Genomic DNA, 23,975 nt, shown 5'->3' with positions numbered 1-23,975 from the left:
GGGATATTAATTAATAATTTGGTGTAAATTTATATTAACTTTCTGTAAACTTAACAATTTAACAATTTAATGGTGTGTAAATAAAATTTCTTACCACGTTTATCCACTTTTATTTGGGCCGAAGTGCAAACGTGGAAGTGGGTTCCCATTAACGCAAGATAAAGTTTGTTCTCCATTCATTTGGGCTGTTCAATTTCTGCTGGAAAATACTTCATGAACCCTAATAAGCCCAGACCAAACCAAATAAAACAAATCTCCAAAGTCCAAACCATTAACGTTATCTACATAATTGGGCCAAGGCAAAGCCCATAACCAAAAACAACAATGCCACTAGTTCCTAAATCCTAATAACCAAAAACAATTCTCACTCATTCTCGGTCCATTTAGGGATGTGTTGTGTTTTGACCTCTTGTGGTGAGATTAGGCAATTTTCGAAACTATGGTGACGTAAAGTGTGTTGCAGTGAAGCGTTCGACACATCACTGAAAATACTATGGCGAGGTTAGGCAAAAAATTAAATTTTCGTTGATATCAATTAATTTTTTATGAATTAATTTTGTAAAAATATAAATGAAATAATAAAATTGATTGAGGATAGAATTGAAAGAAAAAAAATATTGTTTTGACATAGAAAATACGGTCAACCGTGTTACTTCAGGAGTGGAAGAAGAAACTCCTTACAACTTCAGCTTCAAACTCATCACGGTGTGGTGATACCGTAACACACCGTTTGGCCAAACATTTTTTTGTCCGAATGCAGTGCTGTCAAGTCAAAAACAATGCATTTGGCAGTTGCAAAATACACCATATGTATTGTTAAGCGAATCAGGGGGAAAGAGGGAGCGACTACTCTAGTTTCGCAAGTGAAGACATCTACGATCTATTTCAAACTTCAAAGCCGATGGAAACAACAATAAATTGGTCGTTAGTGCAAGCATGCGGTTCGGATCTTGACACACAATTAATAAAATCAATCGACGGTCTTGAAAAAACCTTATAAAAGTACGTTGTTTTATTTGTATTATTTTGACAAATGGAAGGATTGGATTTGGTACAGGAGTATGAAGCAAAATTGCAAATAAGACACCCGAGGTATTGGTTGGAGTGGTAAAAATAGTGTCTCCCTATCCATTTTTTTAAAAAAATAGCAAATAAGTATTTTTTAAAAACCCCAAAAATATTGCACGTAAAGGGCAAAGCATGTTGCAACAATGACGATGAAGTTGGTGTCTATTTTTATGGCTCAGAAAAGTAGAAAACCCCATCATCAATGCCTTTTGGCACCTTCTCTTCTTTGGTGAAAAAGAGACCACTACATGGTGTTTTTTTTTTTAAAAAAAAAAAATCATCAATGCCACAAAAGGTAAAGCATCTCCAATGCAAGTGCAACACTTAGAAACTCATTTTTCAACCATTTGAAACATATGTTTCAAGTTCTACGTAGTTACAATGGAACATTTTTCACACTTGATATCAACAAGTATATTTAGGGACACTTGATATTTGGAGAGGCTTTAAGTGGATAAATAGTAACTCACACATCCAATAAATAATTGCCATGTGTTATTTACATGATAGAATAACTCACACTTGATAGTTTGGTGATGCACAAATGATAAAATTTTTGGAGTGTTTAAAACATAATTACCATTACCATTACCATTGGAGTTTACTTAAGGCTCCGAAGCAGGACCCACAATGGTGAGCCCATATTTGTCACAGCTTGACATCAAACAAGCCATCTATGATCGAACCGGCCCCCACCATCACGGCCGTTGGAATGTATTTTTTCCTGCCGTTAGTGGGACCCGCGACCATTAATTGGAGAAAAATAAATAAATATTATATGCTTAATGTACCCATATTTTTAACTCCCCTCACCCCAACCAATTAAAGGTAGACCACGCTACTATTAGTTTACGCAAGCTTGGCGTGCCTGCTTAACAATGACACACACACACACATACATATATTAAAATTATTAAATTGCAGTTTGGTATGGAATGCCTAACCAATTTTTGAAAAGGCCTAGTCCTTACATGTATATATAATATATATGAATTACCAAACTCTTTTTTAATGATAATATCTACAAATAAAATAATTCATTTTATAATCTTTAGGTAACTTGGTGTTGATTTGGATAACTATATGCCACGTATACTTTTTAGTTTATTAAAAAGGCATTATTCTAGCATTATATATGTCTAAATCATATAAACAACTTGTTCTTTAAGCATTCACAATGGTACCTATTTGGAGTGTTTGAGATGATACTTTCTTGATAATTCAATGCAAGATGTTCACATTTTGGCACTTGAAAAACACATGAAAATTTAACCCATGCTAAATTTTTGAGTAGTTCTAAATGGATGAATAGTGATATTGGTGGCACACACAACCAATCAGAGGATGCCAAGTGTCTCTCTCCTCCCTCTCTTGGCCAAAAATTTTCTCTCTCTCTAGTCGACGTGCGATCTTCTCCATCTGGTGATGGATTTAGTCGCCGCTACACTTAAACTTATCGCCAAACTGCTAGAAACACATCCCAACCACCACCCATTGCCAACAGGTGCAAAAAGCACCAGAATCGCGCTTGAAATGCATAATGCCACTATGCACATATGTCACAAGCGAAGGAAGAAGAAACCTTGATCTCGATCTCAGTCGTAAGGAAAGAAAAGTGTCAATCTATGTCGCAAACGAAGGAATAAGAAAGAATAATCGTCGATCAAGAAAGAAGAGAGAAGAAGCGACGAAGGAATAAGAGAGAATAAACATCGAAAGAATGAAGAAGAGCGTTGACGCTACGAAGGGAGAAGAAAATAAAGAGTGTTTTGTAATATAAGGATATTTTGATAAGCTTATAAATTTTGTCCTTATTTATAAACTTCTTTTTAACTTTGTTCTTTCTTAAAATACAACTCATACATTACCCTTATAAGTAAAAATCCCAAAACTCAAAAACATATTTTAATTTGTAATTTAAAATAATTTTGGAAGAGAATTGTATTTGGAGCACCTTATCCCATTCCCTCTTCTATTTTACACGAATACCAATACCAAATGTTTTTCTCTCTCTCTGACAATCATAATTGAATGGGCCTATATATAGAGAGACATATAGGCCCATTAATATCCCACGTCAAGGCGTAGGTCTGGCTCTGTCTGATCTGATCCTAAAGCAGCTAGCTAGGGTTTTGTTTTGTGTTTATTACAAAAGTTGCATGTTCCTTTGGATTTGGGCTAAATGAGGTTGTTAGTGTGTTTTAGTTTAGTGCTTTTACAAGTTATAATTATTATTATTGCCTTTTCTTTTTTTGTTTTGTCTTCTAAGTTAAACATCCTGATTAAAAATGCCACACTTGTGTAAAAATTGTTATATTGTTTTTGTTTTGTATTGATGGTCTCGCACTCAATGTAATAGTTATGACTGAAATCGAACATTTTACAGTGGATGGTATCAATGATCACGTCAAATAAAACTATTAATATTAGGCATCTCTACTCACCATTTATTTCGCTCTCTATTTATAACAAGTAAGTGAGTAGGTTTTCTTTTATTTATAACCACAATGCACCAAAATAACACTTGAGTGACTTTGATTAGTCGAGTGGTCGAGAAGCCGATCCGATTTTACATGTAATCACTCTCATTCATCCTCCAATTTAATTTATTGTTTTTTCACATAATTGTTGAGGGCTTGAGGGCCCATTGGCTTGGGTAGAGACTAGAGAGACATAACTACTTAATGACCATAAAAATAGAAAATGACCCTCTATGATTTTAATGACAAAAATTGGAAAATGTTTGCATATATGAACAAACATATGCCAATCCCACTACAATTATAACCATTCATATTTAGAAATTATTTTAAAGCAAGTCAAGATAATATTTATTTTTGTCCTTTTAATTCTTGAGTGGATGCTTTCATGTAGATGATCTGATTTGCTCATCAAGTACTATATTACATGCTTAAATAAACATTAATTAAACAAATGCTAATAATTAATACCAACATGGATTTACATTTAAGAATCTTTAGTGGGTAAAAGTATGAATGATTAATTGCATTTTTCGCCCATAAACTTCCTCATTGTTTTATTGGTGTCTTGCAATAGTAGTATTTATTTTGGAAAGTGACATACATACATAATTTTCAGGTACATAATATACATAATCTATGTGGCATGCCACATAGATATATTGACACAAAACCCTAAATACTCACTTTTTCCCCCGCTTCTCTCTCCTCTATTAGTAGTAAAATACACTGCTAATACGTAATGCATTAAATATTGAAAGACAAATATACTGTCAAAAACATAATGTAATAAGGTACTGCATGATAACAATCGAACTTGCCAAAAATGGGAAACAAATACACTGTCGAAACGTAATGTAATAAGTCACTGCCATGATTAACTTGGTTAAATACACTGATAATTGGTAATGCATTAACAACTGAGAAACAAATACACTGTAAAATTATCATGCCCACCGGCACCAATGACAAATGAATTACTACCGATTCATGTATACAAATCCTATGTATCTTTTATGTATACAAATCCTATGTATATGTATTACTACCGATTCATTTTTCCCATTTAAAAAGTATGTACCATGTAGTGTTTATGCCTGCAAAAACACAACAATTTATGAGACGATATTTTTCATTGATTTTTTTTCATAACTGAACAACGATATCATACAAGTTTACCCTTTACATATCCGATATGAACCTAAATTAGGGTCGTTAGGCTTGTGCACATAGAAAATCTCCGACATGACAACCTAATAAGTTGGCCAAAACTCAGTGCGTGGCCACAAGGATATTGCTCCCAGTAAAAATTGAACTTATAACCTTTTAAGTCCATATAGTTTGACCTAAAAAAAATTCATCGCTAGAGTATCATCCAATTAATTATTATTTTCATTGATGCTAATTCCTGATGATATTTTTTAATGCTATAAGAAATTAAGAAGGAAAATTGCACAAATTGAATTTCAATAAGAAAAAAAAAGAAACACAAAATTGAATTTGAGAGCCGAGTCGAGCCTAGACGGTCAAAAAAGGTTTGGCTTGGCGGCTCAATTTGTTCTTATAGCCTTAAAAATATTTAATTAACTGAAAATAAAGGGGAAGAAGTAGAAATACAGAAACTATACAACAATAAATAAATTTAAGAGGTATGAGAGAGAGAGAGAGAGGGACAGGCTTGAAGAGAGGGAGACAGTGGCAGTTGGGAGGGTGTGTTTGGGAAATAGAGGTTTAAGAAAGGGTTTTAGTTTAGGTCTACCAACTGGTAGTTAGAGATTGAAACTCCTTAACCAAACACACCCTTCAACAGCCAAAAACTAAGAGAACCAGAAACCCAAGTCAAGCACCAACTTCCTCAACTGGGGTTTTAAGCAAGAACCCACCACCCAAAGCCAAAAACAGAAAGAAATTTTACCCACAGCACATGGTCAAAAAAAGGAAACTAGAAAGATAGAGAGAGAAAGTTCTCATCTTTTTAGAGAGAGAAAGTAGTATGAGTGTGTGTGTGGGAGGGAAGATGCTCACGTGGGGATTGATGGAATGATGGATAGAGAATAAATGATCAGAAATAAAAGAGAAAAGTGAATAATTCATTGTTCTTTTGAATAAGAATTATTGCTATTTCTTTTTCATAAATTTGTATAATATTTAAAAAAAAAACCCATTTCTTTTTTCAGTGTGGATATTGTGTTCTTGTTTCTTGTGTGTATGTAAGTATGTATATGTGTATGTAATAGTCCGATGAAAAGTGAAGTCTGTTGGGTTGTGGTGTATTGGGATTGGATTTGTGCATCAGGCGGAGATCAGGTGGTGTCTTTGAGATTTCCTGTTCCCCAAAACACCCGCAAAGATTACTGATTTCCAGGTATTTTTTATTGCTTAATTTCTTCACTTTATCTTTCTTCATTATCTCAGCTTCTTCTGTTGTGAGATTCTAAACATAAACTGTTAATTTTTTTATTATTTTCTTTCAATTCCCTTGTCCCCAAGTGTCCTTGGAAGCAGATGATGATTGATGCTAATCATAAAAAGTACAGATTACTATGTTGCAGATTCTGGGTTTGTCTGGGTTGTGTTTTTGCTTCTCTGGTTTGTTGTATTTTATGCCATAGCTTCTTTTTGAAACTTCGATTGCTTTCCTGGTTGGATGAGGTTGGAATTATGTTTTGAGGAGAATTTCTAGTCCTGTAATGTCTAAATTCAGTTAGAGTTGCAGATACATGGAGCTTTAAGACACCAACCTTGTTATGCTCAGCTAGTTGTGTTAGATTTTGCTAAAATATAGAAGATTTCTCACCTTCTTACCATTCAAACTTGTCTTTATGAGAAAAATAGAGTATGAATGCATGTATAATTGTCATATGGTCATGCATCAAAGCCATATCTTGATGGAACAAATTCTCTGAATACTATAAATAAAGGAAATGGCTTCAAGACTTGTTGCAATCATAAACTCCTCAAGCCTCTGATATTGACATTTAAGCAACCATGGCTCTGGGTATCTGTATATGGTCTACCGGCAAACTTTCCATGTCATTCAAATTAGTATTCTTGGAGAGTAAAAATATGTGATATATAGATCTGTTGATAGTTGTTACTTCTTTTCAGCTTATGTTTATAAGTGAGACTTGTGAATTGGTAATAATTGGAAGTTATTTTTTATGGAAATTTCAGTTTGTGGAGTGATACTGTAATCAGATTTGAACAAGGGGGCAGGAAAGTTTCAAGTAAGAAAAAATGGCCACATATTACCCTAACTCGAATAATGAGAGGGATGCAACTCCAATGCTCTATCTAAGGGAATCTTTGCCTGTTTCATATTCAGAGGCACAAATTCTTCCTGTTAATATGATGATGTATATGAGCTCTGGGTCGTACTCAGATGCACCAACTGGGAATCATCAGCAGCCAAATAACTGTATTGAAATGCAGTCGGTGGAAGCTTCGAATTCTACTGCACAGCATCAAGAAATCTTGCCAAATCTGGGAGGTTCAAGAATGGGCGAGCATGATTTTAATGCTTGGAGGGATGGGAGAAATGAGATGCTGGTTATGCACTCATTAGCTGCTCCTGCCAACATTCTTCATGGTGGACAGAATTTACAGGGCCAGGGATTATCTCTCAGCCTTGGCACACAGATTCCATCTGGAATCCAAATGGCTTCCATTCCATATCGAAATCCAAATTCTGGCTTTGCCTCATTCTTGGGTCCCAACCCTTCAGTTACAGGTGAAGGTGGCAGCAGGAATGCCTCTTCCAGAGAGGAGAATTCTAGAAATGCTGAATATTTACCACCTGGTCTTTCTGGTGGTAGTCAAGACTCAAATAAGGGAGATTTATCTCCATATGGAATGTCGAATATGGCAAGGACTATTCCTAATTCTAAGTACCTTAAGGCAGCTCAGGAACTACTGGATGAAGTTGTAAACGTACGAAAAGCTCTAAAGAAGCCTGACAGAGAGAAGAATCAAAGTTCACATGAGCATGTTGATAAGAGTACCAAGGAGGGGGATGGAGACTCAAAAAAGGTGTCTTCAACAGAAGAATCCGCCAATAACTCTCCAAGTGAGCTTTCACATGCGGAAAGACAGGACTTGCAAAATAAGTTGTCTAAGCTTTTATCCATACTGGATGAGGTAAGACCATCATGCTGTAGTCTTCCAAGCCTCTTCTTGTGGCAATCATTTTCTATTTTTCACATGTATGTTACTGTGACAACGAAGTGGACTATACTGAATGCAAATAAAAAGTTACATCACAAATTTTACTTAACAAAACTTCAAAGTCTCTTTGTGTTCTGAAATTTCCAAGTGGTTACAGCACTTGCCAAACTCTATTAGCCCTGACATTGAGCTCTGAATTATGTTCTAAATTTTTACTTTTTTGAACTGCACAATGTGAATTTCTGTGAATGTATAGATGGGGAAATGAGAAATTATGTGCATGGTTGCCTTTACATCTTTACCGTTTTGGGTGATATGAGAATGGACAGACTGTTCTGATTGAATCCATGGTTCTCTGTTGTCCCTGTTACGGTTGGTGTTCATTCCAGAGCCATATAGAAGGGTTTGGATGTAAATTAGAATGTTTTCACTCGGAGTACTTGAATTTACTGCTTGTTCTCTGAGAAGAAAGCTAAGCATTTGAGATATCAGGGGTTTAAAACATTTACTTTCTTCCAGCATATTCAAGATTTCAATCTTTCTCACCTTTGCCTTGGGGAGTTGTAGGAGTCTCAGAAGTAGAAAAAAGTTTGGTGGTGGTTGTGTTTTTGATATACTTTTCGTTCATGTGAGATTTCTGTGAGAAAAGTAAGCTATTAGATTGTTATGGTCAACAATCCGTAATGGAGGAGATTCGATTTTCTTTTTTTAGTGTCATTGGGACTTTACTAGTCATGAGCCTTCGTCTCTCCTATCTTTCTTTGTGTATGTTTGTATTTCTCTGTGTCTGGAAGAAACTCTACATTAAAACATCCACAATCCACATTGTATTTCTTCTTGAAACTTCACAATCGCCAACTAAAGGTCTTGGTCTCTTGGATTTAAGTTGAGCTTCACTTCCAATTGTTTTGTTGCTTATGTGAACTAATATCCTTAAGTAAATTTATTTCAGTCATCAGGTAAACCTACTTGCAATTGATGCTGAAATTCCCATTCATGACTTTCTGGTTTTGATAAAAAACTTTCTCAATCAATAGGTTGATAATATTTGGATTCATAATGTATAATGACGATTTGTTGATTGCAACAGGTTGATAGAAGGTACAAACAGTACTATTATCAGATGCAGATTGTAGTGTCATCATTTGATGTGATAGCAGGGTGTGGTGTGGCTAAACCATACACTGCACTTGCCCTCCAAACTATATCCCGCCACTTTAGGTGTTTGCGTGATGCAATTACTGGCCAAATCAAAGCAGCTCGTAAAAGCCTTGGTGAGCAAGATGACTCAGAAAATGGTAAAGGAATTGGAATAACTCGCCTCCGCTTTGTGGATCAGCAGCTCAGGCAACAGAGAGCTCTTCAGCACCTTGGTATGATGCAACAACACACATGGAGACCACAAAGGGGGCTGCCAGAAAGCTCAGTTTCAATCCTCCGTGCTTGGCTGTTTGAGCACTTTCTTCATCCGTAAGCATCACAGTCTTTTCTCTTCAATTATTTAATTTCATAACTTGTTCGTGCAAAGATATCTTAGTACTTCAGTTAGACTTACTTGCTGATCCTGATGCTTACCAGTTACCCAAAGGATTCGGATAAGATTATGCTGGCAAGGCAGACTGGACTGACGAGGAGTCAGGTATGAATGAATTAAGCATATTATCTTGAACTTACAAGTTTTGTAGGTGAGCTGATTCTTTTGGTGGAGGTTTGTGTGTCTGCTTTGATCATTGGCAAGAATGATGTTTGGGACCTAAATTTACGACACGGAGGAAAGATGATCAGTTGTGAGATGGATAAATGGGAATGTCATGAATAAGTTCATTTTAGGATAAAATGACGGCTTTCTAGAAAAGAAATGGAGCCGACGGTCTCATTCTATATGCTATCATTTCTGAGTAACATGAACTCAGTTTTCTTTTAGAAATAGCATATGCCAATTCTTTTACTGGATTTGTGATCTCAAGCAACAAGATAATGCAGAGATTTTATCCTGCAATCCTAGGTTCCGCTTATCGTGTTTGTTCATGCTAAAGAAATTCATGAATCATTTGCCAGCAATATTTGCTTGTTAGCTAATTTTTCATAGAAGTAACCAATGTGTGAATGATGATGCTAGCTTATTCAGATTAGGTTCAGAAGGAAAACGAAAAAGTATTTGATGACTGCTTGACAAGAATGCTGTATTCCTTGAGATTTAAATATCGCTGTGTGTCAATTTTGTGTAATTTGATGTTGAAAACTATTGCATTGCTCAGGTCTCAAACTGGTTCATTAATGCAAGGGTGCGTCTCTGGAAGCCCATGGTTGAGGAGATGTACAAAGAAGAGATTGGTGATGCAGAGATGGACTCTAATTTTTCTTCCGAAAATGCAGCCAGAGTGACAAAGGGTGATACGAAGAATGCAGAGGATAGAGAAGGGGAAGAATTGCAACAGAGTGCAAGTTCAGCAGCTACCGACAAATGCAGCCCTGGACATTTAATAGATTCCAAGACTGACAATGTTCCGGATGTAGAAATGGCCAGATCAACTGCAATAATTGATTTTCAAAATGTGATGCAGAGAGAAGTTGAAACTGAATATGGGTTTTTGAAGTCAAGAAACAATCAAAGGGTCACGATGGATGACTCTAATATCTTCCATGATGCCATGGTTCATCCTCATGGGGGCAGCGATAGGTATATGGCAGCAGCAGCTGCTGCTTATCACATGTCGGAATTAGGGAGGTTTGGTGGTGGAAGTGGGGTGTCTCTAACGTTGGGGTTGCAGCATTGCGAGGGTGGCAGCTTGCCTATGGCTGCCACCAGCCATCACAATTTTGTTTCCATGAGAGGAGACGACGTTTACGGTGCTCCAGCATCCTCAATTGGGACAGAAACTACAGACTTTGAATGCATGAACGCTGGTGATCGACAGCAGAGGTTTAGTTCATCTCATTTGTTACATGATTTCGTAGCGTGAAAACGATGGATCTCAGATTGACATGGCTTCCTGTTATTAATTTTGAGGAGGGGAGGAAAGGGAAATCATCAATGGAGGATCTTTCCACTCCTTAGAGAACATTCATCTTGCATACAAATGCTGAAGGGTGGGTTGATGATCCTCTCAATATTAACTGAATATAAAATACAGTTGTAATATAGCAGGAAATTAGTTGGAAGATCACAATATTTGTAAAGATGATATACTTGTATGTTTTTTTTGACAGTATGAGGAGGAGAAACTGTATAATTAGCAACAATTTGTATTCAAGGAGAAATGGGGAGTTCAGAATAAGGATTGTGAGTAACAGGTTCTAGGTATATTGTTCATGACCTATGATTACAAAAGGTCTCCAAATTTTGGATTTTCCCCTTAAATCTGTAGTGGTCAAAAACCGTTTTGGCCTAATTTAGCAGGCCTGTGGATGATTGATTTAGCAGGTCTGTGGATTTTCCCCTTAAACCCGCCTTGTCCCTATCGCTAAGCTATAACATCAAACTTGCCTCTGACTCTAACCTCTACCAAAAATGTCTTTCTTTCTGATGACTACTTTGACTTGCCTCCAGTACATTATATAAGCTTAACCCTTTGTTACGAAAGGTGACTTTTGACTTTTCTCTCTCAGTGAAACTCTCGTCTTCTTCAACCCCATGAGTTCAAAACCCTGAGTTTTCGTTTACAAGCAGCATATTTTCATAACCTAGCATTACATTACATCGCTATACACTTATATCCATCTTTTTGACGTCCGTATCCTCATTGACTTTACCATCGAAATCTTTGTCCAGCAACCCTACTGGTACTCAAGGTTTCGATTGTCATAATTTGCTCGTTTCGTAGATTGCTAGTGGCTCGTCTCGATTTTTCTTTGATTGTAGACTCGATTACCAGTAATCTCAAAAAAAATTTGTACAAAAACCAATTTCATATTTTTTTAGTAACTTAAAACAAACATATATTCCTTTAATTACAAGATCTACACTTCATTTTTAAAAAGCATTTAAACAAACATAAGTAACTTAGTTTAACAAAACATCATGAACCAAATTTTAAGTCAAAAACAAGAGAATTTTTTTTCTTCATTTTGCTTTGATTTCTCTTGACAAAATAATTCCGTTGAGCTTCAACTTTCAAACGGACCCACTAACATCCTTAAATTTGTCTGCTAGTGCTAATGCTACAAACGTTAAACGGGTACTCCCTCGGGATAACCTTAACCTTGTTTCCAAACAGCAGGCTGCAGGCGGTTCTTACTTATTTATGGATTCAAGAGAGAGAAAAGGAGGGGAGAGAGAGACACGAGTGAAGAAGAGCAGAGGGAGAGAGTAGTGGCTCGCTTTTTGGCGCTCCCGAAGACGTCCTTTCTGGTGACGACCATTCAGATTCTCCGCCATCTTCCACGTCCCCGTGTTCGATTCCCCCAGTTTTCCAAAACCCTACAAATGGTCCTCATCCACTGCCCTCTACGGATGTGACCTTTCTCTACCTAATTATTATTTATATTTCGTCTTCTGTTCTACCCTTCTGTGTCTCCCTACCTTGACCTCCTGCAATGGCTTCTTTGCAACACTCGCCGGCAATAAAGGTATTGAGAATGAAATCCCGACAAAGTCTCTCTTTTTATTCAATTTTTGTGGGGAATTTCAAGTGATTTCCTTTTTTGTTTTGTGGGTTTTCGTTTTTGTTAGGATGCGAAAGTGCTTATGGTTGGAGCAGGAGGTATTGGCTGCGAGTTACTCAAGACCCTCGCTCTCTCTGGCTTCCAGGACATACATATTGTAAGCATATGTGTCTCGCTTTGCTTTATTTCTTTTTAATTGAGAGGAACTACTGGAAATTCGTTTTGCCTCTTCTATGTGGAGTTGTACTCTACTAGGGCTTTCCATGGGTTTAGCAGAGTAATTGTATGTTTGTGGTATTTTTCTTTGCTTATGGCCTTGTGCATAATCTTTGAATTTTGGACCTTGGCTTTCAAGGGTTTAATGGGCCAAGGGTCGTTATTTGTAGTTTCGAGTTAATCTATTCTAACACATGGGCGATTGGTTTTTGGGGCAAAAGAAGGAAATATATTTATGTTCACGAGATGAATTAACTTCAGTTTCCAAGGAAGGAGAATTATATGAATTAGAGAATTACCTGAAATAGGTAAGACCAATTGGTTGTGGTGATGTAAGTGCAGAAGTGATGGAGTGGTCTTTACGGAAGCAGGCTTGCCATTTGTTGAATGCACTCAGTTTTGTGTTATCTGTGGTGGTGGCAAGTGCTAATGGTGATGACTTGGTGATGGATTTTGCACAATAGAAGGGATGTCCTTGAAAGCGAATAAAGGTGCTGGGGGCTATTGGCAGGTGATGAAGTGGACTGGTGCAAATGGTGTTGAAGAACTATGATAAGTGTTGTTCCCTTGGTTTTAGTTGTTTTGCTTATAAGTTGCCAGCATTTGAAGGGTTATGTGTCATCGGTCATTACCCCTGATGATAATTTTAAATGGTATAGCTCTCAGTGACGGTGGCTTATGGATGTTGTTGTTTTTTAAGGCTCTAGTGGAAATAGATGTCTTGCCAGTGTTTCGATGGTCTAGGTCAGCAACTTGAGGCTGTGGGCAAGAAAATTTGTAATATAGCCTTAGTATTATAAACATCTTTGCATGGTAATGGTCATCAAAAGCTCCAAACTTTCAGCTAGTCATTGTTGCCCCCTCAGAATGTTGTATTATGTCATATATGGGAGTTGATGTTGAAAAGACTGATTAATTTGAAAACCAGTGGGGTTGATCAGCTATACATGAATTACCATTCTTGCTGTTTGGTTAAGCTATCATCAGTAGTAAATAACATCATTATTTGGTGATCCAATACAATTTTAGATAAATTTATTTAATATTGACCACATAATGAGAATGTCAATCTACTTTTCCAATTTCATCATATCCTTGCATAAATTATCGAGCATTGTTGAAAATATGCCCATGATACTAAATTTGACTTTAGACTTTGGAGTTTTTAATTTCACAAAAAAAAAAGAAAAAAAGAAAAAAAAGAAAAGTAAACTTTGGAGTTTTTTGTATTATGGCTGATGAAGTGGGGAACATGGTGAATGTGCTTCACATTGGATAAATTGTTTATTTTATTTGAAGACTGCTCGTATGGTTTCCTCTTACATTCTATCTATTTAAGCTTTGTTGTCCAAGCCTCCTGTATCCTTATCACATTTTTTCCCCTGATCTTACGGATGAGAAAAACAATGTTACGTCGTGCTTAAATTCAATCTTTACATATTTGCAATTTCAAATTTCTTTCATGTGTTATGAGCTCATTTGGAATTTAAAGTTTTCTGCCTATGGAAATTTTGCTCTTATCTTTTTTCTTTTCTCTCTCTCTCTCTCTCTCTCTCTCTCTCTCTCTCTCTGTTATGGCAGCAAACATGCTTTGCATTTATTTTTGGGTTTTGTGATTATACAATTATGAAATTATTTGACCTCTTTTGTAGATTGACATGGACACTATAGAAGTCAGCAACTTGAATAGGCAATTTTTATTTCGTCAGTCACATGTTGGGCAGTCTAAAGCCAAGGTGAGAACATATACATGCTAACTTGTCTTTTTCCTAGCAGTGCAGTTTGAGTCATTCACCTTTCCATAACACTTGCTATTGTTTTGATCAGGTTGCTCGTGACGCTGTCCTAAAATTTAGGCCTCACATAAGTATTACACCATACCATGCAAATGTCAAAGATCCTAGCTTCAATGTCGACTTCTTTAAGCAGTTTAATGTTGTTCTGAATGGACTTGACAACTTAGATGCAAGGCGACATGTGAACCGTCTGTGCTTGGCAGCTGACGTTCCTCTGGTTGAGAGTGGGACTACTGGGTTCCTTGGACAGGTGATTTATTGTTTCTGATGTTATTTTGGAATGAGTTCATCTCACAGAATCGTTTTTGCATCTGTTCATTTTGGTTATGAGGGAAATATTTTTGGTTATGAGGGAAATATTATGTATTCCTAACCGAAATAAAAGAAGAAAAAGTTTCAGACTTTCAGGGAAAAAGAAGTGTGAAGGAAAAAAAGAGACGGACTTTATAAGTTTATATTCATGGATTGCATTTAAATTTTTTTTCTATTAATGGTTTAGTATTTGTGCTGTCAGTGTCGACAATTAGTTCAGGGGCAGTATTTTGATTCCTCCTATGTTTGCATATAAGTGTGTCATTAATGGGAAGACATTAACTGCTTTTGTGCTTCCATCAGTAACACTGTGTCCCTATTGATGTCTCTTATTAAGTTTGTTCCTGTGGCACACCTTTAGCACTTGTGATCTTATGTAATTCGCTTGTCTTATTAAAAAAATTATGAAAAATGACCTCCTTACATACATTCTCTTAATCTGGGAAATACAGTATTGTCTTTTCTTAAAATTTGGAGTTACAAAAGCAGTATTTTATTGTTTTTCTGTTCTTACCTTTCTTTTACTTTCAAAGTGGACATCTAAGGTAAAAAACAACTCCCTTGCACAAGGCTCTTGCAACGGGTGGGGTCGGGGACATGCAATATGTATGCAGCCTTCCCTTTGCATAATATGTGGGGGCTGTTTCGTGGAAAAGGTTAAACAACTCCCGTGCACAAGGCTCCCGCAGTAGGCGGGGTCGGGGACATACAAGATGTATGTATACCTTACCCCACATAATATGTGGAGAGATTGCTTCCAGGAATTGAACTGGATATCTAATGTTGTGCTGCGTTTTAAAGTAAATGAATTTAAGGCCGAAGAAATAAGAATGGATTTCAGTATATTGGCCGTTATTATCAGTATGCTTCTAGTGGTGGCAAGAAATAAGTCTTTCTTGTGCCATGATTGTTTCTTTGAATTCTTGTTACGTAGCCTCAGACATGAGGATCCTTTTGGTGATGACAGATAGACATGCCTTAACTGGCTGCAAAAACAAAAAGAAATGAAAATCAGAATTAAATATAATTAGAGCAATGAAGATTTTTCTGAACTAGGAAGGAGAGTGGTAAGAAGTACGTCCTGTTTAATGTCTGGGTGGAGGCAGGGTGCTTGGTACCCATTATCTTCATCCTTTCTTTGCCTGAACAAGCTCCGATTCCTTAAATGTTTTAATAATAGCCCCAATCCTTATGTATAATCCAGTTCTAAACTGAACAATCTTTTTCTGCCATTACCCCAAGCCCACCGTTAAACCTCTTGCTGCCCATGTTTTTCACCAACCACTTTTTGCAACAAATCTCAGCCAGTTGGAAACAAAGTCGATCAATTAATTCTAATTCCAATTCGATGCGGTTAGACTTTGAGATCATTAGTCTTCAAACCCAGTAAAGTCGTGGTAAGTCAAGGAACCTCTAACATTGATTATAATAATAGCAATTCACTGTCAGTTTTAGTGGCATGTACTGAACATGCTTTTTATGGCAAATAGAAGGGTGTCATGGCCGACTGGGCAACTTGAGATGATATTTGGGTGACCAGACTAAGAAATTATGCTTTCATTAGGGAAATGGGGGAAGGTCTACCCCATCTTAGACACCATAATTAAGATCACAAATTGGTTCCTTGACAAACATTACTGTCCTTTGGAGAGAGTTTTTATAAAAAGTGGGGGAAGAGAAGCTTTTTCTCCTGGAGTTGGGGAATGCTATATTTTTTTGACATCCCAAGAAATATAGACTGAATGACTTTTAATTAATATTTTTTTCATGTTTATAGTTCTTGAGAACATTCTGCAGCATATTCTAAACTTATGCTGGTTGCTTGTGTAGAGATTTTGAACCAGGGTTTCAATTTTTTTCTCTCCAATTCTTTGGTTAATTTCTACACTTTGATGTCTATCAGCTTGATCATATGTGTCGTTGGCCATGTCTTTGAAGCTTAAAACATTCAGGTCTGTTTTCCAAATGAATCTGTGTGGGGGTTTTCTTTTGCAAGTGGGGTTCCGGCTAATAATTTTTTTTTTTCCGTTGTTTTCTTAGTAATAAGCTGAAGGTCTAATTAATTAAACAATCAATTTTCAGAGTAATAGTTGCGAAAGAGAGTATGTGTTGTATTCTTTCAACTATATGCCCTTTCATGTTTCCTCTCACCTCCCCAGGGAAAGAAAAAAGGGAATGTAACTTCGGTCTGTCACTGTGTGTCTGTGACTCTTCTGTTGAGTAAATTCCTTTAAATTTAATAGTAGCTGTAAATTTGAAATCACTTTGCTATCTTTGGCAGATGAACACCACATATCTGATGTGTTTGACATTACCAAATTGTTGATCTATCTGCATGTTATTTGACTGTCCCATGTTTATTATTAATTGCTTCTGATGGCGGTACTTCTTTTTTTTGCTCATTTATTGGGAGTAGGTCACGGTACATGTGAAGGGGAAAACAGAATGCTACGAGTGTCAGCCAAAACCTGCCCCAAAGTCATATCCTGTCTGCACAATTACCAGCACTCCATCAAAGGTAACTGGTCCTTTAATATGTTTTGTTTGCACTAGAAAAACAGGCTTGTGGCTGACAATATAAAATGTCTTTTCACCGGACAAGACTTAGTCATTGCCTTCAATTTCTATAATAAAAGCGAGAAGTTTAAAAGCATTAATTTGACATGTTAACTTTATTCAAGGCTACATGAATTTGATGAAGCAGTGAGAAACACTGATGATTGTTTTAGTATTAAAGATACATATCCTTTTGAGAACTTGAAAGTTCCACCTTCTTCGCAATGGTGTTTATTGGCAGCGGCAATCTTTTGTCTTAAATTGTTGCTAACTGGTGCTGATATTGTTTGTTGGAATTCCTTGCTGCATGTCAAATGAGCTTGACTCTGTTATTATGTTAATGCTTGACTTGGTGAGGTTAAGTGCTGCTCTGTTTAATGGATAGCTGAGTATTACTTGATACTTTTGTGAATTACGATATCTGATAATTAATGGAAGTTTCATGGTGAATTTATGCTCCGAGGTTTCTGAGATCTATCACTGTTTGGATTCACAGTTTGTACACTGTATTGTGTGGGCCAAGGATCTGCTTTTTGCAAAGTTGTTTGGGGATAAGAATCAGGATAATGACTTAAATGTGCGCTCTGGTGATGTTGCTAGCTCTTCTGAGCATGCAGATGATGCCTTTGAACAAAGAAAAGATGAAGATGTTGAGCATTATAGAAGGAGAATATATGATCACGTTTTTGCTCATAACATTGAAGTAGCTTTGTCTAATGAAGAGACGTGGAAAAACCGTAACAAACCGAGGCCAATATATAGTAAGGATGTCCTCTCTGATAAACTATCTCAACAAAATGGTACTGTAGATGGAAGTTCTGCAACTGACAACTTGCCATCATTATCTGCCATGACATCTTTGGGCCTGAAGAATCCACAGGATGTCTGGAACCTCATGGAAAATTCAAGGGTTTTCCTCGAGGCATTGAAACTCTTTCTGGTTAACAGAAAAAAGGTGTGCTTTGATCTCTTGATGATTGATTATCGCTTGTCCCAATCAATATAAAGTTTTCGTTTAATAATATCTTTTTTGGTCTTTGTTTTTGAAGGAAGTTGGGAACTTGACTTTTGATAAAGATGACCAGTTAGCTGTGGAATTTGTAACTGCTGCTGCGAATATTAGGGCTGCTTCGTTTGGGATTCCTTTGCATAGCCTTTTTGAAGCTAAAGGCATTGCTGGTAACATTGTCCATGCTGTTGCAACAACAAATGCTATTGTTGCTGGGTTGATTGTGATTGAAGCGATCAAGGTGCTGGAAAAGAATACTGATGCTTACAGGTGTGGTTCAATCCTTCACCCGAGTGAAATTTTTTCACCATTTTGAACTTTTGGCTATGTTCTGAGTTTCTCTTATGATATCTTGACCATTACAAAATCTACCGTTTTACCAATATAATTTGTTGAAGTAAACCTGGAGCTGTTAATTAACCTTTTCCCAGCAGAAAGAAATAGTATTTGGATTCGTAACTGTTTTTCGGTTTCTGTAAGTTTGACTGAGGTCTTGCTTTACTCGATTTGACACTTGTGCTTTTACCTGGTGAGATGCGTGCTTCAGGGCTATATGCCCATCACGAGCCTGACTTTTCAGCTATTTATAATTCTTTGAGGGTTGAAAATGCTTTATTTTCCCACGGTCCTCTTGCCCCTTTCCCAAAATTGTACAGACTTTTTTTAAAAAACCCTTAAGGTTTGCTTAAATGTTATATCCCCACTAAAAGGGGGAAAGTTCTGCAAAAATTAGCGGAGTGCCTTCTATGCAATTTAACTAAGTTTTCTCATACCATGTATAGTTTGTCCTCCAATACTTAAATACCATATATGCGATTGGTTCGAACAGTTCCCGTCTCCACCAGATTAGTAATTGCTTTATTTCTTCGTGACAAAGCCTTTTTTTTCACATCCTGGTACACTGACCCTCAATGGCTTGTGCTTTGTATAGATGGCAGCTTCCATCTTTGGGTGATTATATCACCCAGTTAAAATCACGTTTGATGCAATTGCTCTGATGAATGATGGAGAAATTCCCTGGGAACTGCTGCTCTTGGGAGATATTGTAGGATTTTCAATTGCGTAGAGTCTGGTTTTGATAGCTTCATAGTCACAGACGGCTGGTTTAGTTGCTTTACCTTCCTTTGTAATAATCCTCTTGAGGCCAGAAGTTTAGCTGCTATGTAATCTCTGGTCTGCACCAGCTTCGTGCCTCAATAAAATTTCATATTAAAATGGAGGATCTACTGCCCCTATGAATGTGGCCTTCTTTAGCTGGGCTGTTGCTTGAAAGGTTTTGTTCCTGTCATCTAGTGCTACATGTGTAAGGAAGATGTAGGGAACGTAAATCATTTGTTAATCCACAGCCCAGTCGCTAAAGAGCTTTTGAACTGTGTCCTAAACACTTGCTGGGGTCTCCTGGGTGATGCCTAATAACGTTAAATCTCTTATAAGGTACTGGCGTGCTGTGCAGACTATCCAACTTGGAGTTGGAAGAAAAGCCTGCCATCTATTGAATTGTCTGAATCTTTTGAAGAGAATGAAATACAAGATGCTTTGAAAGTAAGAGAATGAAGGAGCTAAACTTAAATAGATGATGTTTAAAGCTATAAAATTTTTCCTTATGTAGCATATCATTTGACTGCCTTTTGTTCTGCTGCCCATATGTACACCTCTTGTATACCAGAGACACTGCCTGTCCTTTGAGCTTTGATAATTCTTGCTCCAAAGCTGTCAAAAGATCAAAAAAAGATTGCCCGGTTTGATTATGAAGGGTGTTGTTTTATCATTACTCTTTCGTAATTAATGTTGTGAGGTGTTATTTCTTGTTCATTAAGATTGGTGAGGTATTATTTCATGGTGATTATGATTGTCTTATGGGTCCGTCTAATACAAGTGTCACTGCAGGATGACTTATTGTTTAGAACATCCATCAAGAAAGATGCTTCTTATGCCCGTGGAGCCCTTTGAGCCTAACAAATCATGCTACGTTTGTTTCAAGGTATTTCTGAAATTTTCTTTTCTTTTGGCAATGCTGCTTGTATGTTGTTTCTGTTAGGATCTTAAACTAATACGAGAGGGGGGTGAATTGTATAAGGTAATTACTTTCTAACCACTTTTAAACTTTTCTAACAGTAGAATAAATTTTCTTTCGGAAATCAAAATCGTTGACCTATATATTCTAGAGTTTATGATCTAGTGATTATCCAAATGCTTAATCTATCCTGCTAGAGCGGATACTGGTGATGCTCACACACTTCAATCACTGATTTAAGTAATAATAAAACCAGATAGCGGCAAAGATTAATAAAACACAAGTTGAAAGCTGTAAAAGTAAGGGCAGAAAAAGTGCAAACAGGTTTAGATTGCTTCAGCCACAATGGACCTACATCCATTACTCATGGCTTGTCCTTGAGATTCGGTTAATCCACTATGACAGCTTGTTGATGCAAAGACAAGCCAACCTCTCTAGTTTTTACACAGCTGGTTTTGGTCAAGTGCCAGCCGCACTCCTTACAGTCGTGATAGCTAGAGGGTTTGAATTTAAGTTCTAGTAAATAGAATCTCTAGCAGAAGTAGACTAATAGAAATAAGAGATGTGAACGAAATTCAGTTTTGCTTGAAAATCTCTGTTGTGAATGTATGCTATCTGCTGCTGTGCCAAGAAGCTTTTGAGGGAGTTATATAGCTCTAGGGTTTCTCTTCTGGTCGTTTGAATCATAGCAGTAATTCCTTGGTTCTAGAAAATTTTGTCCTGATTTCTTTTTTTAATAATTTCTTTTCTCTTTCCTTCATAACAGTAACTTAATTCAAGCTTTGAATTTGAATTCTTCAATATGCTAATTGCTTTGATCTCTCAACAGCATCACAAATCTTCCATATCGGTTCTTGATGTTTCCATATTTAGTGTTTCCAGCTCTCAGTAGTCTCTACTGTTTTCAATCTTCTAATTTACACCGACTTCTTCATGACATGTTACTTGAGCCTAAATCTTCTACATCAGTTATTGTCATAGTGCATTTATATAGTCTTCAAACTTGACAACTTGTGTGCTTATTGTTAAGCTTCATGTCTGTGATAAAGTATTAGACTATTAGTCCATATAGATAAACATATCAAAACATAATAGAAGCAGGGAAGCATTCAGACAGAGTTAGAACCAGATACAGGACATACATATATCAGATAGGGGGCATTATAGTTAAGACAGATATAGAATCAGGAAGCATATTTTGTTAGTCGAAAAACAGTTTCATGTCATAATAGGACTCAGCTTTTGTGCAGACACCACTAACACTCGAGATCAATACTCGCCGTTCAAAGTTGCGTGATTTTGTTGAAAAGATAGTTAAAGCCAAACTTGGCATGAGCTATCCACTAATTATGGTCGGGCATGCACTTCTGTACGAATTCGGTGATGATCTCGATGAAGATATGGTCAAAAACTATTCTGCAAACCTTGAGAAGGTAAAGTCATTGCTTTGTGTTTCAAAACGATTTCTCAAAGGACAATTAGTCTCTTTTCTTTTCCCTCTCTTCTTTTGGAAAAAGGCTTTGATGATGATGATTTGGTCTTTTTCTCACTTCTACTACTTTCAGGTGCTATCCGAGCTTCCTTCTCCAGTTATGGGTGGGACAATTCTCCAAGTGGAGGATCTTCAACAGGAGTTTACTTGCAATATCAGTGTGAAGCATAGGTTTGTTCTAGTACTTCAACTTCTGAGCTATGTTAATATAAGTAGCTGAATTTGTGTGGCGACGCAATTTTGTTGGTTATATTGGTTTTCTTCGCATTTTCTTTAGCTGCATTCAACAATATACATGCACTCTTTCAGGGAAGAATTTGATGAAGAGAAGGAACCTGACGAAATGGTTCTATCCGGACTGACAGAAGCTCCTTCAATGGCGAAGGATGATAACCATTCTATTGGAAATGGCGGGAGCACATCAAATGCATTGTCAGCAGATATTACGGAGGCCAAGACAGATGTCGAGGTTGAGGAAATTTCAGACGGGACAGAGTATATTCATTCTGGGAAGAAAAGAAAATTACCAGAGGTTTCCCAAGCTACCAAGGATGTCTCCGATGATGAGACTAGAAATCACAAGAACGTGGAGAAGCTTGACGATGAGGACGATGACATTGTCATGCTTGATCATCCGGATGTAGACAACCAGAAGAAGCAAAGATTGCAATAATTCTTGGTTCAAATCCTAATTGTGGTGCACTTCTTACATGCTAACTTTGTACCATTAGGGAGAAGTGATTTTGTTGTCCTTAGAATTACTAGTTGTAATCAGTAGTATTTTGCTATGAGCTTTTGAGTTCGGTAATGCCGATTTCCTTTTCCCTTTATCAAGTTCTGAAATTATAGAAACTATGTTCTTCATAGCTGAAAATTAACAGAGACTGGTAACATTGCAAGTAGCAGAATTTGTTACAAATTGCCCCCGAGTGAAATGTATTATTGAAATATTTATCAAAATTCAATGCTGCCTTTCCTTTTTTTTTTCCTGAGAATTTCTTTTGGTAATTGAAGAACAACCCAACCCAGCAATGCTCGTTGGCCAGTTGGGCGGGTGTTTACATGACCAGGACAGTCTGCATTATGCTGGCGATAAGTAAGATGGGATTGAAACTCATGCGGATAGGGACTCGAAAGTGGGACAAGCGCAGGAACTAGGATTTCACGAAGAAATATCTCGACTGGTTGATTCGGACTTCCGATTTCGTCCCTAAATCCGAAGAGATTACCAAATGAAATGTAGGTATGGGATTTCCCTAAGTGTTTGGGTGAGGTTTCAAACTTAGGATTCATTGGTTTACATATAATTTTAGGAACCAACTCGACCAATCCCTTCAAGTTAATATAATTGCTTGAATTATTGAAATGGATTTGCTGAATTCTTGAGAACACATGAATTGAGGGGTCAAACTCATTATGTTGTATACATGTATTTACATAGTCTAATTTGCATACAAAATCTGGCAATTGTAATTGACTTAGGCTCCAACAAAAGGAGTTGCAAACTGGTTGGTACTGGCGACTCTACGGCATGGATAAGGTGGAACAGGCAATTCTTTCCTCTCCAAATACTTCTTCCTCTTCTTTGCATCAATATGTTCTTGTTTCTTGAGATCTTCAAGGCAATGGACGTCTGCCATGCATGTAAATGACCTTGCTTTCCCTGAATAGTACCTTGACAATCCTCTCCTGCTACACAACACACAAACCCATTAATTAATTACCCAGAAATATTTTCAAGAACCCAAATCAAAAAACAAGACAGGAAGAAAAGAAAAGAAAAGAAAAGCTATGAATTGCATCCATACTTTCTTGGGAGATTGCTCCTTAGTGAACCCATGTCAAAGTTCTTCATTTCAGATAGATTCTCCATAGCAATTACAATGGTAATCAAGAGAGCGAGGGAGAGAGAGGGAGGAGAGAGAGGTGAATTTGATGATGATGGTGCGGGTGGGGGAATTTATTTAGTTTTGTACATAGAAATCATGGTCAATAGATAGGGATGATATTTAAGGCTTATTTTGTGTATATATATATATATATATATATACACTCCAAAAACACAGCCGTCCACAGCTTCTGGTCCTGGAGAGGTAAACATAAGCGTGTCCACATCCTTATCTACAATTTCTCCTCTTCATCAATACAGTTTATTTTGCAGCCGCTCAATTCAACAAAGATGTATGTATCCACTATCCACTGGTTTTTGGTCTATATGGAATCTAGCTAGGATTGATATTTGATAGATACACAAATTTTACAT

The 23,975-nt window shown here is 36.9% G+C and overlaps 2 protein-coding genes across 2 annotated transcripts; both read left to right on the top strand.

Moving 5' to 3' along the window:
- Positions 1-5,222: 5,222 nt before the first annotated feature.
- Positions 5,223-11,016, top strand: LOC120012108 (BEL1-like homeodomain protein 7). The gene is made up of 5 exons (XM_038863386.1): positions 5,223-5,913; positions 6,723-7,685; positions 8,803-9,182; positions 9,291-9,351; positions 9,971-11,016. Exons 2-5 carry the CDS (start codon positions 6,786-6,788, stop codon positions 10,673-10,675), a joined length of 2,046 nt encoding a protein of 681 aa, XP_038719314.1. The 5' UTR covers positions 5,223-5,913; positions 6,723-6,785; the 3' UTR covers positions 10,676-11,016.
- A 952-nt stretch (positions 11,017-11,968) lies between these two features.
- Positions 11,969-22,695, top strand: LOC120012116 (SUMO-activating enzyme subunit 2-like). Its single transcript, XM_038863398.1, has 11 exons — positions 11,969-12,281; positions 12,385-12,474; positions 14,186-14,269; positions 14,361-14,579; positions 17,058-17,159; positions 17,694-18,152; positions 18,247-18,476; positions 20,094-20,187; positions 21,471-21,653; positions 21,786-21,883; positions 22,022-22,695. Exons 1-11 carry the CDS (start codon positions 12,249-12,251, stop codon positions 22,383-22,385), a joined length of 1,956 nt encoding a protein of 651 aa, XP_038719326.1. The 5' UTR covers positions 11,969-12,248; the 3' UTR covers positions 22,386-22,695.
- The last annotated feature ends 1,280 nt before the right edge of the window (positions 22,696-23,975 follow it).

The sequence above is a fragment of the Tripterygium wilfordii genome, chromosome 2 (assembly GCF_013401445.1).
Source record: "Tripterygium wilfordii isolate XIE 37 chromosome 2, ASM1340144v1, whole genome shotgun sequence".
Taxonomy (NCBI): Eukaryota; Viridiplantae; Streptophyta; class Magnoliopsida; order Celastrales; family Celastraceae; genus Tripterygium; species Tripterygium wilfordii.
Note: the sequence above shows the minus strand (reverse complement) of the source record. Positions and strands in the feature narration are given on the sequence as shown.